This window comes from Nycticebus coucang, chromosome 10 (assembly GCF_027406575.1).
Source record: "Nycticebus coucang isolate mNycCou1 chromosome 10, mNycCou1.pri, whole genome shotgun sequence".
In the NCBI taxonomy this organism is placed as follows: domain Eukaryota; kingdom Metazoa; phylum Chordata; class Mammalia; order Primates; family Lorisidae; genus Nycticebus; species Nycticebus coucang.
The window spans coordinates 82741210-82756759 of NC_069789.1; the positions used below are offsets into that span (position 1 = coordinate 82741210).

General features: G+C 39.5%; 2 protein-coding genes across 2 annotated transcripts in view; one reads left to right on the forward strand and one right to left on the reverse strand.

Moving 5' to 3' along the window:
* NPHS2 (NPHS2 stomatin family member, podocin) overlaps nucleotides 1-15550 on the forward strand; it is a 216566-nt gene that overhangs the window by 167555 nt on the left and 33461 nt on the right. The gene's annotated exons all lie outside the window — the stretch shown is intronic.
* Nucleotides 1-15550, reverse strand: part of SOAT1 (sterol O-acyltransferase 1) — a 61155-nt gene that overhangs the window by 14104 nt on the left and 31501 nt on the right. Inside the window, exons 4-7 of the mRNA XM_053604120.1 lie at nucleotides 8281-8432; nucleotides 6369-6428; nucleotides 2767-2874; nucleotides 39-321 (exon numbers count right to left, since the gene is read on the reverse strand). Of these exons, the coding sequence (XP_053460095.1) occupies nucleotides 39-321; nucleotides 2767-2874; nucleotides 6369-6428; nucleotides 8281-8432 (603 nt within the window). The remainder of the gene's footprint in view (nucleotides 1-38; nucleotides 322-2766; nucleotides 2875-6368; nucleotides 6429-8280; nucleotides 8433-15550) is intronic.

Below are 15550 nucleotides of genomic sequence, written 5' to 3' on the forward strand. Positions count from 1 at the left end.
AAGCACAGCATCACTTTGCTTAAAATTCAAACCCTTACCTGTTCAAGTATAACAATGAACCGGCAAGCTGGTGGCAGCGTATATGCAAATACAACATACACTGGTCCAAATCCTAGAAATCCAATCTGGAAGATCATGAAAAGCAAACCATGGAAGAGAGAATGGATCAGGGGATGAGAACTCTTACTATAGCCATTGGCCCAACGTTCAAAAAGAAAATAGGGAATCGAAAGTGTAGACAGGAACATGATCCACCACATCCAAATAACGGTAGGAAATTTGCCAAAAGCATAAGACAGAAGGCTAAACTCAAGCACCAGCCTGGGAGAAAAAGCACAAAAAAAGAACGTAGAAGTGAGTTCTTAATATGCACTGAATTCACAGAATTCAAAACTTTCAGACCCCAAATTTTCAACCTCAGGGAACACTACAACATTAATACACTAAAGTCATAGATGTGATAGTTCCACTAGATGGAGAACTGCTTCTAATCCTCTGTTTCACAATATATCCCAGCAATTAGTTTTCTAAAAGTCCTAAGATAATTACTGCCTTTGAACTTCAGATACCTACTATAATTGCACTTTGAACGTCTGAAAGATCAGGTTCTCACATTAATATTTTTAAACTCAAATACTCTACAGCAAAATAAAGTATAAAAATAACAATCATTCCTATGTGTGAAATCATTCCTATGATTTTTCAGAAGGAAACAGACACAATTCAAAAACCATTAATATATCATTTCAAGGCTGGGCGCCCGTAGCTCAATGGTTATAGTGTCACCCCCGTGCACTGGGGGTGGCAGGTTCAAACCTGGCCAGAGCCTGCTAAACAAACAAACAAAAATATCATTTCAAAATGTAATTTTCCCAAAAAGCACATAATTCAATCTATGATTATCACACTGCCCTTTTTTGTTACAATGTGATTTTTATAACAGTAAACAAACACTTTCAAGCTTAAATTTCAATAAGCTACTTGTTCTAACTAACCATCTTAAATGTATACCACCAAAACCACTGAAAAATCATATACGCCTGTCCCTCTGTATCCACAGGGGATTGATTTCAGGACCGCCTGCAGATACCAAAATCCGTACATGGTCAAGTCCTGCAGTCAGCCCTGTGAAACCTTGGATATGAAAAATAAGCCCTCTTTCACATTTTATGGGGGCAAGACATGATTGCAAGAGGGATTTTACCTAACAATTGCAATCAGTGTAACCTGGCTTATTGTACCCTCAATGAATCCCCAACAATAAAAAAAAAAGAAAAAAAAAGAAAAAGAAGCCCTCTGTCCTGCAATCCCATTACTGGGCATCTAGAAGGAAAAAAATCCTTTTATCATAAGGACACTTGTACTAGACTGTTTATTGCAGCTCAATTTACAATCGCCAAAATGTGGAAACAGCCTAAATGCCCACCAACCCAGGAATGGATTAACAAGCTGTGGTATATGTACACCATGGAATACTATTCAGCTATTAAAAAAAATGGAGACTGGTGGCGCCTGTGACTCAGTGAGTAGGGCGCCGGCCCCATATGCCGAGGGTGGCGGGTTCAAACCCGGCCCCGGCCAAACTGCAAAACCAAAAAATAGCCGGGCGTTGTGGCGGGCGCCTGTAGTCCCAGCTGCTCGGGAGGCTGAGGCAAGAGAATCGCTTAAGCCCAGGAGATGGAGGTTGCTGTGAGCCGTGTGAAGCCACGGCACTCTACCCGAGGGCGGTACAGTGAGACTCTGTCTCTACAAAAAAAAAAAAAAAAAAAATGGAGACTTTACATCCTTCGTATTAACCTGGATGGAAGTGGAAGACATTATTCTTAGTAAAGCATCACAAGAATGGAGAAGCATGAATCCTATGTACTCAATCTTGATATGAGGACAATTAATGACAATTAAGGTTATGGGGGGGAAAGCAGAAAGAGGGACGGAGGGAGGTGGGTGGGGCCTTGGTGTGTGTCACACTCTATGGGGGCAAGACATGATTGCAAGAGGGACTTTACCTAACAATTGCAATCAGTGTAACCTGGCTTATTGTACCCTCAATGAATCCCCAACAATAAAAAAAAGAAAAATAAGCCCTCTGCACAAGTGGTTTCATATCTAGGAATACTGTATTTTCGATCCAAGTTTGGCTGTGGATGAAGACTCTGCCAATATGAAAGGCTGACTGTATTTTTTTTTTTTTTTAAATCCCTAAAGTCAGCCAGGCGAGGTGGCTCACGCCTGTAATCCTAGCACTCTAGGAGGCCAAGGCAGGTGGACTGCTTAAGCTCAGAAGTTTGAGACCAGCCTGAGCCAGAGCGAGACCCGGTCTCTAAAAATAGCTGGGTGTTGTGGTAGACACCTGTAGTCCCAGCAATTTGGGAGACTGAGGCAAGATCACTCAAGCCCAAGAGTTTGAGGTTGCTGTGAGCTATGACACTACGGCACTCTACCAAAGGTGACAAAATGAGAGTCTGTCTCAAAAAAAAAAAAGTGAACTCACGTTCAAGTGCCAACTGCATACAAAATTCTTCTGTTTGGGAAAATCACCTGGAAACTACCAATCATAGTCTTTTAAATAGACCGTTTTAAACATAAGTAATGAAGGTTCTAATTTTCTTTTTAGTTACATTCTTCAAAGGAGAAAAATATCACCCTCAAATCAGCAGCTTTAGAATTTTCTGAAGCAAATTTAACCAAATTACCCTTAACCAAAATGTAGTGAAAAATCTCAACTTCTCCCATATCAGCTAGCCCCACCATTCTTTTTTGTCTTACCTTCCTTCATCAATGTAATCTACTACAAGTGTGCTGAGGATAAAGAGAATGAGGAGGGCAATGAACATGTGATATATTGTTCTTATGTGGTCCACTTCAAGCAGCTCACTGTAAATGTAGTTCAAACAAATCAAATTAATCATCTATATTTCATTTCAAAACATCATATAAAGATCTTTCCTTAAGGCAGTTTAAAAGATGCTTAACATATCCTCCAAAAAAAAAAAAACATCTCAAAAAAAACAATGGCTTACATTCTTAAAAACCTACCAGAATCAGTTTTCTAGGTAAACAAAGGCCAATCACTGAAAACAGGAACACAGAAACTACTTCTAAATGCTAAGAAGTTTTAAAAAATTCCTATCTATACATTTTACTCTCTACACTTAATATATACTGAGTACTATATATTTCCAAGATGTTAAAATTGACCTAAGTTTCTGTCAAGTTGATAAGCCACCTCCTAAACAGTTCCAACTATCAATTACCCAAGGATACACCACCACTCCTGGGTAATTTTTCTATTTTTAGTAGAGATGGGGTCTCACTTTTGCTCAGGCTGGTCTTGAACTCCTGAGCTCAAGCAATCCTCTTGCCTTGGCTTTCTAGAGTGCTAGGATTATAGGCATGAGCCATGGCACTGGGTGGCCACCCCTTCTCTTTTGTTACTAGTTGACTTTTGTATTTAAGATCAGGTTACTTTTCTTTTAATACAGTAAGGCCAGGCTGTGTGGCTCACATCTGTAATCCTAGCACTCTGGGAGATCCAGGCAAGTAGAATGCTTGAGCTCGGGAGTTTCAGACCACCCTGAACAGGAGCAAGATCTATCTGTACTAAAAACAGAAAATTTAGCCAGGTGTGGTGGTGTATACCTGTAGTCCCAGCTGCTGGAGAGGCTAAGACAAGAAGGATCACTGAGTCCAGGAGTCTGAGGTTGCTGTGAGCTATGATGCCCAGCACTCTGCCTAGGGCAACAGAGATACTGCATCAAAAAAAAAGTGAGGGGGTGGGGGGTGGGGAGAAAAGACAAAACAGCATATAACTTTCTAGATGACTTTTCCTAAATAGATCTTTCAGATTTTTTTCTTCTTTTTTTGAGACAGAGTCTTACTTTGTCACCCTTGGTAGAGTACCATGGCATCATAGTTCAAACTCTCAAGCTCAAGTGATCCTCTTGCCTCAGTCTCCCAGGCCTCTGGGACTACAGGCACCTGTCCCTATGCCAGGCTATTTTTGCTACCTTTTTTTTTTTTTCTTTTTAGAGAGATGGCGTCTCAGTCTTGTTCAGACTGGTCTTGAATTCCCGACCTCAAGCAATCTACCTGCTTTGGCCTACCAACGTGCTAGGATTACAGGCATGAGTCACCACGCCTGGCATATCTTTCATATTTTATTAAAACAAACTTTTAAATCTCATTTTTGTAACTTTTTGAGGAATTTAATATTAAATCTCAGAAATAATAATCTTCAGATTCTAATAAAAATCCATCTGGACCATAGAAAATGTGTTCTATGTATTTCCTTGGTTAATACTTTTTTTAGTTTTTAGTTATTTTTGACATAGAGTCTACTATGTCACCCTCCATAGAGTGCTGTGGCATCTCTGTGGTGTACGTTGCCAGTGCTGTGGGTGCCGAGCCTATAATTAAAGTTTTAATGGCAGAATTTGCATTATTTAAAAAAATAACCAAAATTAAAGTATACTTTAAAAAGTAAAAACATAGGGCGGCGCCTGTGGCTCAGCGAGTAGGGCGCCGGCCCCACATGCCAAGGGTGGCGGGTTCAAACCCAGCCCCGGTCAAACTGCAACAACAACAACAAAAAAAAAAATAGCCGGGCGTTGTGGCGGGCGCCTGTAGTCCCAGCTACTAGGGAGGCTGAGGCAAGAGAATCGCGGAAGCCCAGGAGTTAGAGGTTGCTGTGAGCCGTGTGACGCCACGGCACTCTACCCGAGGGCGGTACAGTGAGACTCTGTCTCTACAAAAAAAAAAAAAAAAAAAAGTAAAAACATAGCTTGGCACCTGTAGCTCAGTGGTTAGGGCGCTGGCCAAATACCGCAGAGCTGTCTGATTCGAACCTGGCCTGGGCCAGTTAAACAACAACTACAGCAAAAAATAGTTGGGCATTGTAGTGGGCACCTGTAGTCCCAGCTACTTGGGAGGCAGAGGCAGGAGAATCACTTGAGCCCAGGAGTTGGAGGGTGCTGTGAGCACTCTATCCCAGGGTGACAGCCTGAGGCTCTGTCTCAAAAAAAAAAAAAAAAAAAAGAAAAGAAAAGAAAGAAAACTCTAGCCCTCTTATCAGATCAATTTGACCCACGGAAAATAAATGTTAATAAGCACAAAAGGTGCATTTTACAAAAAAATTATTAACAGCTGAGGATGGTGACTCATGCCTATCATCTTTGCACTTTAAGAGGCCAAGGCAGTACTCGGGAGGCTGAGACAAGAGATCAGATCACCTAAGCCCAAGAGCTGGAGGTTGCTGTGAGCTGTGATGCCACAGCACTCTACCAAGGCCAACAAAGTGAGACACTGTCTCAAAAAAAAATAATAATAATAAGAGGCTAAGGCAGGAGGATTGCTTAAGGCCAGGAGTTCAAGACCAGCCTGAGCAAAAGCTATACTCCGTCTCTACAAAAAAAACAGAAAAATAAGCCACGGGGCAAGGGGCTATACACTTATAGCTACTAGGGAGACTCAAACAGGGGAATAACTTGAGCCCCGAAGTTTGAAGTTGTAGTGAGCTCTGGTTGAAGCCATTACACTCTAGCCCAGACAACAAAGCAACACCCCATCACCAAAACAAAACAAAACCAAAAAACCCCATACCCACAGAAAAGCACATTAAACGCTTAAGGTAATTTTTTTTTTTTTTTTGCAGTTTTTGGCCGGGGCCGGGTTTGAACCCACCACCTCCAGTATATGGGGCTGGGGGCTGGCGCCCTACTCTTTTGAGCCACAGGTGCCGCCCCAAGGTAATTTTTTTTTTAACCAGCTCAACTATTTCAGGTTAAATTTCAGCAGTATTCTAATGGATAAATAATCTAGAGAGCATTGAAGAAGAAATATTCATCACATACCCAAAATGCACCTTTAATGTTTAGTTTACAAATGAAATTGTTACTATTTATTTATAATGTGTATACTTTATGGGTGAAAAATTAAGGTAATGGGGATTTTAAAATAAGTAACTTTGAGAAAACTATCATGTCTCTGAACTGGCCAGCCAAACAAGAGATGGAAAACAATTTATGTATCAAGAAGGCATCAACTTCTAAAACTCTCTTAAAATAGGTTTACCAAATTAGAAAACTTTTGTTTTAGCTCTTTGGGTAACCAATTCTCTGCAGCACAACTTCAAGAAATTTATTGGATGACAAATAACCATGACCTCTAAACTCCTCCTTTGGAACTATTTATATATACAGAACCAGAAGATCAGAAAGGAGTAAGGAGTAACAAAGGTACAAAAAGAATTAACAAAACTAATGCTTTATATGGATACAGGACAAGCTCCTTACATACTCATAGTGATTTCATCAAGATAACTTTCTTAAATTCAAACTAAAAATTAACAAAAAATACTAAAAAATACTCACTCTAAGAGAGATCGCCTTGTAATAAAAATCTTTCCTTGGTCTGGAGATGCTCTCAGATCTCTGGGAAGAACAAACAAATGAAAATTTAAGTACTTCAAGTATTATAAGAAATCTAACCCATGCAGAAGAGAAAGAATATTACCAATCACACCAACTAACATTCATTAACTACCTTTTTGCTATGATTCGGGGACTTTGTTAAGGGTTTTATGTCTGTTAATTCATTTAAACAATGTTACGAGATAGGTGCATGTGTAACAATTAAGGATGAGGCTCAGTGATTAGGGTGCCAGCCACATACACGGGGGATGGAAGGTTCGAAACTGGCCCAGGCTGGCTAAACAATAATGACAACTGCAACAAAAAAAATAGCTGGGCATTGTGCGGGCACCTGTAGTCCCAGCTACTTGGGAGGCTGAGGCAAGACAATCGCTTAAGCCCAAGAGTTGGAGGCTGTTGTCATGCTACAGCACTCTACTGAGGGTAACACAGTGAGACTGTGTCTCAAAAACAAACAAACAAAAAACAACAATTAAGGATGAAAGAGATGTTAGACGCCCTAACTACAGAAGCACTAAAGGAGTTCTCCACACCCAGCCCCTAAGGAAAGAAACTGCAGGAATCACACATTAGCAACCATTCTTCCTTCTTTCAGAGATACTCTGAAGTTACAGACATTCCTCCAACCATACTTTATTCCAAGTCATATACTGGTATTGGTCTATACGAAACTGCACTGATGATTAGGATACTCCTCCTAGTGTCAAAGGACTCCCAATAGCTTCCTAGTATTAAAGGCTGCCTCTTGTTACTAAAAACTTGAATTTTAATATCTCATATTATCATATTTTTCAGGGCTTGCTGCAGTACCTCTGGCATTTCTGTCAACTACTACTGGTTACAACTGTTCTCCAGAACATGAGAGTCTCCCAGAGAAACCACAAGGGCATAAAACTGAGAAAAGCATAGAATGGCACATCAGTACACACCAGGCTTTGCTAGCCTTCCCGCTTACTGATGACTGACCAATCAGAACACTGGATGCTAACCACTTTATCAGAAGTATTGTATAATGCCGGAGGTGGCGGGTTCAAACCCAGCCCCGGCCAAAAACCGAAAAAAAAAAAAAAAAAAAAAAGGAAGTATTGTATAGACAGGCATATAACGATTACAATTATGAGCAAGGACTCTAGAGCCAGATTCTAGGTTCAAATCCCTATTTAAGTAATCTTGGACAACATTTAAATGTTCTACGTTAGTTTCCTAATCTGTAACATGCAGAGTTACATTTATCTGCCTCATAGGGTCGCCATTTGGTTTGAAAGAACCCATGAAGAGCCCTTAGCAAGTACTGGCTCTAAATATATTAGTAAACAGCCTCAAAAGTATGTATGTATGTATGCTATAATACACAGATTGAGATGGAAAAAAAAAATCACTTTTCTAGTGGTTAAAGAATTTTCCCAGCACAACACACAGCCAATAAAAAGTGGTAGCAGTGTATGGACTCAGGAATTTTCACTGCAGTCCATATTCTGATTACTGAGCTATACTGAGTAGATGTCTGTATTAAAAGAAAGTAATAGAGGGGAGGGGGAAGGGAGGGTAATTGGTGGGACCACAACTACAGTGCATCTTACAAGGGTACATGTGAAATTTACTAAATGTAGAATATAAATGTCTCAACACAATAACTAAGACAATGCCATGAAGACTATGTTAACCAGTTAGATGAAAATATTTCAAATTGTATATAAAACCAGCACATTGTGGCCCATGATTGCATTAATGTACACAGCTATGATTTAATAAAAAAAGAAATAAAATAAAAATAAACAATTATTATAAAATAAAAAGGCAGGAGCATTGAGACACTTAAAAAAGAAAAAAAGAAAGTAATATACACACTTACTTTGTTCTGTGGTTGTTTTTCTCTCCTTCAAGAACAGAAAAGGTTGTGAGAGCACACCCACCATTATCTAATGATGCCGATTTTTCAATGAGATTAGTCACAAAATCATCAAAGTGATTCCCAACTTCCTTCATAAAAAATGGTTTCAATTCCTAGAGTTTTAAAACAAAGAAAAATGTAAGGAAGTTAACATATACTTGTGGGTCATTAACATTTTTCTAAAAGGGCCTCTTAAACAGAGCTGGGCCAAAAGAAAGCCATATACTAAGTGAGCTCCCAGGAGAAGCAAAAAACACTTCCCATATATGACTTGTAGTTTCAGAAATGGCTACTAAAAAAGCAACATAATGACTTATACCCTTTTAAGGCATAAATGAAGATACAAAAGTAATCACCTACTAAATGAACTCCTAAAAGTGATCTATAAAATCAAAACTACAAAAATAATTTTTTAAAAAGACTATTCTTTTTGTTTATTTAGAAAACAAAGTAAAAAAAATCAATTGGCATTATATTCCCATTATATCTATCTATCTATATCTCTATATATCTATATCTCTATATATATCTATATATTTGGTGGGGGGGTAGAGACAGAGTCTTACTTTATCCCCCTCTGTACAGTACACAGCTCACAGAAACCTCCAACCCCTGGGCTTAGGTGATTCTCTTGCCTCAGCCTCCCAAGTAGCTGGGACTACAGGTGCCTCCCACAAGACCCAGCTATTTTTTTGTTGCAGTTTGGCCAGGGCCGGGTTTGAACCTGCCACCCTCAGTATATGGGGCCAGCACCCTACCCACTGAGCCACAGGCGCTGCCCTATATAACTATGTTTTAAGTCCCCCTTTTTCTGAAGCAAGCCCTTCACTCCAAGTACTTACCACTTATATTTTAGGGCATGTCATTTCTACATCACACCTACATTTATACAAAGTTTACTCCTACCTACATATTTATATAACCACAAAACATGCGCTTATATATATGTGTCATATATATATATATAAACAAATACATATTTCATAAGGTAAAGGTAAATTACATGTTTTCTTTAAAATGTGCGCATGTATAAATGTTATGTTGATCTCATACAGTTTTTTCTTTTTAACACAATTCTTAACATTTTAAAACTTAAAGCTTTTGAAATGTATGAAGCAAAAAATATTTTTTTCAGGTTATAATAGGCCACCTACTATAGGTGCCCAAATTATAAATTTGGTTATCTTTAAATTGTCGAGACTTACCACAAAGGAAAATAAAATATTACTTACTAATTCATCAAGAGAAAAAAATGCCTTTTTCCTGACTAAATTACTTGTTGAACTCAAAATGAAGTAGCATTTTTCTGGGTCCTGTTTTAGCAAAAGGAGTTTGACCTTGACCAAGTTCTTTAAAGGTCAAACGTAAAAACATCAACGTATGACTATATGATAGCTTTTCAACTAATCTTGTCTCCTCCAGTTCCCAAGTATCTTCTGGGTCCTGGGCAGTGGGAAAGGTCCCAGCTATCACGGGATAGTTTATGGAGTTCGAAAATATAAGACATACATGTATAAACAATACACAGAAGGCTGCATGTCACCTGAGCAGTATAACCAAAAGAACATGTAAGAGTTTAGCAAACAAAACAAGGATAAAGTGATTGGAACTGGAGGTCATTTTTGGGCTGAAACATCAAAACAACAGTAGGATTTAGACTGAGTGAAACTGGCAGAAAGGGGAGACAATGCGGTGAAAAGCAGAGACACCAGGAAAACATGAGTTTTAGACATAACCAAAAATGCAAATGAAGGAGGTAAGTTTTAGGGCCTATGTTCCCTGGGAGAATAAAGAGTTTCACAAAATTAATTTTCCATATTAAGATTATCTACCCAGGTGCAGTGCTCACACCTGCAGTCGCAGCACTGGGAAGCCAAGGCAGGAGGCTAGGAGCTCAAGAGTGCCAGGGTGACATAACAAATCCCAATCGTGGCTCGGTGCCTGTGGCTCAAGCGGCTAAGGTGCCAGCCACATGCACCTGAGCTGGCGGGTTTGAATACAACCCGGGCCCGCCAAACAACGATAGCTGCAACCAAAAAATAGCCAGGCTACAGGTGTTGTGGTGGGCACCTGTAGTCCCAGCTACTTGGGAGGCGGAGGCAGGAGAATCGCTAGAGCCCACGAGTTGGAGGTTGCTGTGAGCTGGGATGCCACAGCACTCTACCAGAGCAACAGCTTGAGGCTCTGTCTCAAAAAAAAAATCCGGGTGGCGCCTGTGGCTCAAGGAGTAGGGCACCAATCCCATATGCCGTAGGTGGTGGGTTCAAACCCAGCCCCGGCCAAAAACCACACACAAAAAAAAATCCCAATCTCTACAAAAATAAAAAAAATTAGTGACTCAGCACCCACAGCCCAGTGGGTAGGGCGCCAGCCACATACACTGCAGCCAGCAGGTTCGAATCCAGCCCGGGCCAGCCACATACACCGAGGCTGGTGGGTTCAAGCCCAGCCCAGGCCTGCTAAACAAAAATGACAACTGCAACCAAAATATAGCCGGGTGTTGCAGCAGGTACCTGTAGTCCCAGAGGCTGAGGCAAGAGAATTGCTTAAGCCCAAGAGTTGGAGGTTGCTGTGAGCTATAATGCCAATGCACTCTACCCTGGGTAATATAGTGAGACTCTGTCTCAAAAAAAAAAAAACAGAAAATTTTAACTAGGCAAGGTGGCACACACCTATAATCACAGCAGGAGACTGAGGCAGGAGGATCACTTAAGCCCAGGAATTCCAGGCTGCAGTGAGCCATGAGCCTGACACTATACTCTATCCAAGCAGCAAAGCAATAGCCTGTCTCTTTAAGAATAATAATAATAATAAATAAGGCTCAGCGGCTAGGGCACCAGGCACATACACTGGAGCCAGCGGGTTCGAATCAGCCCAGGCCTGCCAAACAACAATGATAACTACAACCAAAAAATAGCCAGGTATTGTGGCGGATGCCTGTAATCCTAGCTACTTGGGAGGCTGAGGCAGGAGAATCACTTAAGCCCAGGAGTTTGAGGTTGCTGTGAGCTGTGACACTACGGCACTCTACCCAGGGCATAATGACACTCAAAATAAATAATAATAACAACATATACATATATATGGCAATACTTTATTTTGGTTCCTTTGTTCCCTTTCAATTACATGCCCATCTTCATTCTGAAATTTGTTTTCAATAGGAAGCAAGTACCCAAATCAAAAACAAACATCAAAAAACCCCAAAGTAACACAAAGAATAAAAAGGTTCTTTTCTCACTGAATGTCTAGAATTAGACTGATTAATAAAGGATTTTTTCCAGGGAAAGAAAAAGCAGTTGGGGGATGATGGGAAGAGCAGAAAGAGGGAAAAAGGGAGGGGGGTGGGGGTTATGGTGTGACACACCTTTTGGGGATGGGACACAATTATAAGAGGGAGTTTACCTAATAAATGCAATTATTGTAACCTGGTTCTTTGTACCTTCAATAAATCCCCAACAATAAAAAACAAAGGATTTTTTCACAATTATGAAAAATACATTTAAAATTTTTAAAAGAATAAAGGTTTTTTTTTTTTTTCCAGCTGCACAAATATCCCATGTAGATAAATACTAAAAGAGAAGAGGGAAAAAATTCATTCAGTGCTAGGTACAATTCTGGGTACTCTCTTAGGCACTGGAGATACAACAATGTACAAAAACCAAGTCCCTATCCTCACAGAATTTATAATCCTTGTGGGGTTGAACAGGATATATAGTATACAAGATGATGTTATGGAAGAAAAACAAAGCAGAAGGACTGTGGGAGGTAGTGTTATTTTTTATAGTGAGGTAAGGGAAAAATCTCAAAGATAACACAACATTTAAGATTAAAAGAAGGTGAGAGGGCAAGTTAGTAGATACCTATGAAGTATTAGGAAGAAGGAAGCATGTGTGTAAAAAAGTCCTTGAAGCAGGCGCTTCTGTCCTTGGCATGTTCGAGAAATAGCAAGGAAGAAGGACATGGCAGTTGAAGCAAAAATGTGGTAAGAATTAAGGTCAGAAAAAAAGGAGAAGGCCAGGAGAGGGACTAAACCATATAAGGGCTCACACATTTTACTAGTACTTACATTTCAGTCATTAAAATTGTACTCAACATTAAAAGAGAAGCCTGGAAATCTTGAGATGTGACAAAGGCAGTCAAGCCATTTCGTACACCTAGGATTCCTCATACTCTGGCACCAGTCCCCTTCTTAATTTAGAAATAGGTTAAGTAGACTAGAACCATGAAAAAATAAGTAAGAAATGCTATACAAATGTCAGTAAAAGATGCTAAAATCACATCCTAATCCACCCCACTTACAATTGAAGAGTAGCCAATTTCTTGTGACACACACTCCTGCGCTTACTCATTATTAGCCCACACATGACCCTTTGCTACACAATGGCCTCTCCCCTCATTGATGGTATCACCTACCATGGTTTTAGTTTCCCATGGCACAGTACAACAGGATACTTTGAGAAAAAGAGAACCACATTCATAACTTTTATTACAGTCTGCTGATTTTAACTTTCTATTTTATTATTAGTTATTATTGCTAAATCTCTTACTATGTCTGATTTATAAATTAAACCTATCATAGGCATGTAAATATAGGAAAAACAGTACACATTAGGGTTCAGTACTCTCTGCAGTTTTCAGCATACACTGGGGGACATGGAACATATCCCAAGGATTAGAAGAGACAACTGTGCCAGTTATGTAAGAAATCCTACAGGGGGCATCTGTACTTTAGTGGTTAGGGCGTCAGCCACAAGCACTGGGGCTGGTGGGTTCAAACCCAGCCCAGGCCTGCTAAACAAAAAACAAAAACAAACAAACAAAAAGCTGGGCGTTGTGGCAGGCACCTATAGTCCCAGCTCCCAGCTAATCGGGAGGCTAAGGCAAGAGAATTGCTTGAGCCCTAGAGTTGGAGGTTGCTGAGAGCTATCGCCACAGCACTCTACAGATGGTGACAAAGTGAGACACTGTCTCAATTAAAAAAAAAGAAAAAAAGAAAAGAAATCCTACTGCACTCTCCTTACCAATTATACCCTTTTCTTCATTCTATTCCCATCCTTTTCTTCCCATACTCCAGAACTCCTATTTTTTCTTTTACAAGTTAAGGGTATCTCGTTATCCCAACCTGCTATCTGATCTCAAGAACCAAACTGATATGGATAGCAGAAGTACTTGTATTATTTAGCACCGAAGGTGGGGAACAAGATACACACAGCCTTGCTCTTACTGAGTGTACTGTCTATAAATGAGGAAAGACATTAAATAAATTATGAATGGCACAATGAATGCCACAAAGACAAGACAGTAGAATGATAGGAGAACAGAGAAGAAAGAAAGAAAGAGTAGAGTAGAAATCACATAGCTCTCCACAGTGTGAGGGCCAGTATAATGTGGTGCTAGGTTCCCACTGGCCTTATAAATTTCTTTCCCACCCTCCTAACCTACAACCCCTACCGGTGACACCTCAGATAGTGCAGAACATTGCCTGGATACACTGAGTTTATAATGTTCCTACTTTAACATGATTAATTCATGTTTTTTCCTTAAAAAAAAAAAAAAAGTTATGTGGGTAGCACTAGAGTCCATACTAAAGCTTGTGCAATACTAAGGAAAAAGATGTGTTTAGTGCTAATGACAATGGAGTCAAAGAAACATGCGTTTCAGCCAGGCAGATCTGGGTTTCAATTCTAGATCTACCACTTGAGCAAGGCATCAGGCAAGTTATTTCACTCTTCTAAGCAATTAACTTAGGTACAAAACCAGGATGAATGACACCTAAGTTGCTAAACTGTTGTATTAACCAAAAGAGAAAAAAATAGAAACAAAAACATATAGCACAGTACACGACAGTCATCACTCTTTAGCTACTTGTTGCTCTAATTGCCCCCAGTCTGAGCTAACCTATAAAGAAAAAATAGTAAGACAACTTACAATAAAAACTGCAATTTAAGCAAATCCTGTCAGTCAGTGCTCTTAGTGTTAAAAATTAATTTAAATCTATCACATTCCTATAAATAGCATTATAATTATAATCCTGTTCATTTCATATTGCCTTTTTCTCGGCTGGATTTGAACCCGCTACCTCCAATATATGGGGCCTGCACCCTACTCCTTTGAGCCACAGGCACCGCCCTCTTATTGCCGTTTTCTCTGGGGAATTGTAGTTGATAGAAATTGCTGCCACTGGGACACAGGGAAGAACTGTGTATTGTGGACACACTCCTCCTTTCCTATATCCTACTACTGGCGACAATAAAGAGTGACTTTTATTATTACTGCCACTCCCTTTGTAATGGGGAATATAAAAGAAATATAAGAAGGGGTCAACTTCTGCCTTCTTCCATCACATGAAACTTTTAATTAGAACTTCAATACATGGTCATAATAAATATGAATAATGTCTAATAACAGTAACCTGAAAGAGATATTTAGGTTATAGCTATCAATATTAATTTCATCCAGCCAATAGATTATTATTGCCCTAGCATTGCAATGATGGATGGAGAAGAAGAAGGGAAAAGAGAAAAAGGAGGTAGTTACCTAGAAACTAGAAAAGGAAGGTGCTTTATGTAGTAAATAGAATCACTACATTTTAAAACTCAAAGAAACCTCTTATGTCACATGAGCAGCTAAACTGGATAACCTCTAACATTCCAAGAATGGAGAACCATCACCAGGATACAAAGACCCTAAGGCTAGAAAACCTAGTAAAGGTCCAAATGATCAGAGATAAGATGAAAAGCAAGGAGAAAACTAGATCACAATGGCTCTTTAAAACGATTTTAAGAATTTTTTATTTTATCTTAAGGTCAACTGGAAGCCAATGACATTTTAAGCACAAGATTTATAAACATGTTCAGATTTGCATTGAAAGATAATTCTTCTGAAAAGGAAGAGGTTACCTTGGACTGAGTCTAAAATGAGAAAAAGGCAAGGTCACTTACAGATAAATAACACTTTTAAAGGTATTCAGGCCTGGGGGAAAAAAGTAGGCTGAGACAAACACAAAGTAAACCAATCAGTACATAAAGGCATTTTTAGCCTCTCAAAATTTTGGCTAGTTGGTGCTAATTTCTTGAAAAAATGGCTGTAAAGACTATTATACCCTACCTCAACAAGGTCATATTGCTAGTCTATAAATTACTTGTCTCCCTGATTCACTGCCTGGCTATGCACAGAGAATCTTTTAACCTCATGGTGGCATGAAACCAGAAACCTGACCTTTCTGGGCAAA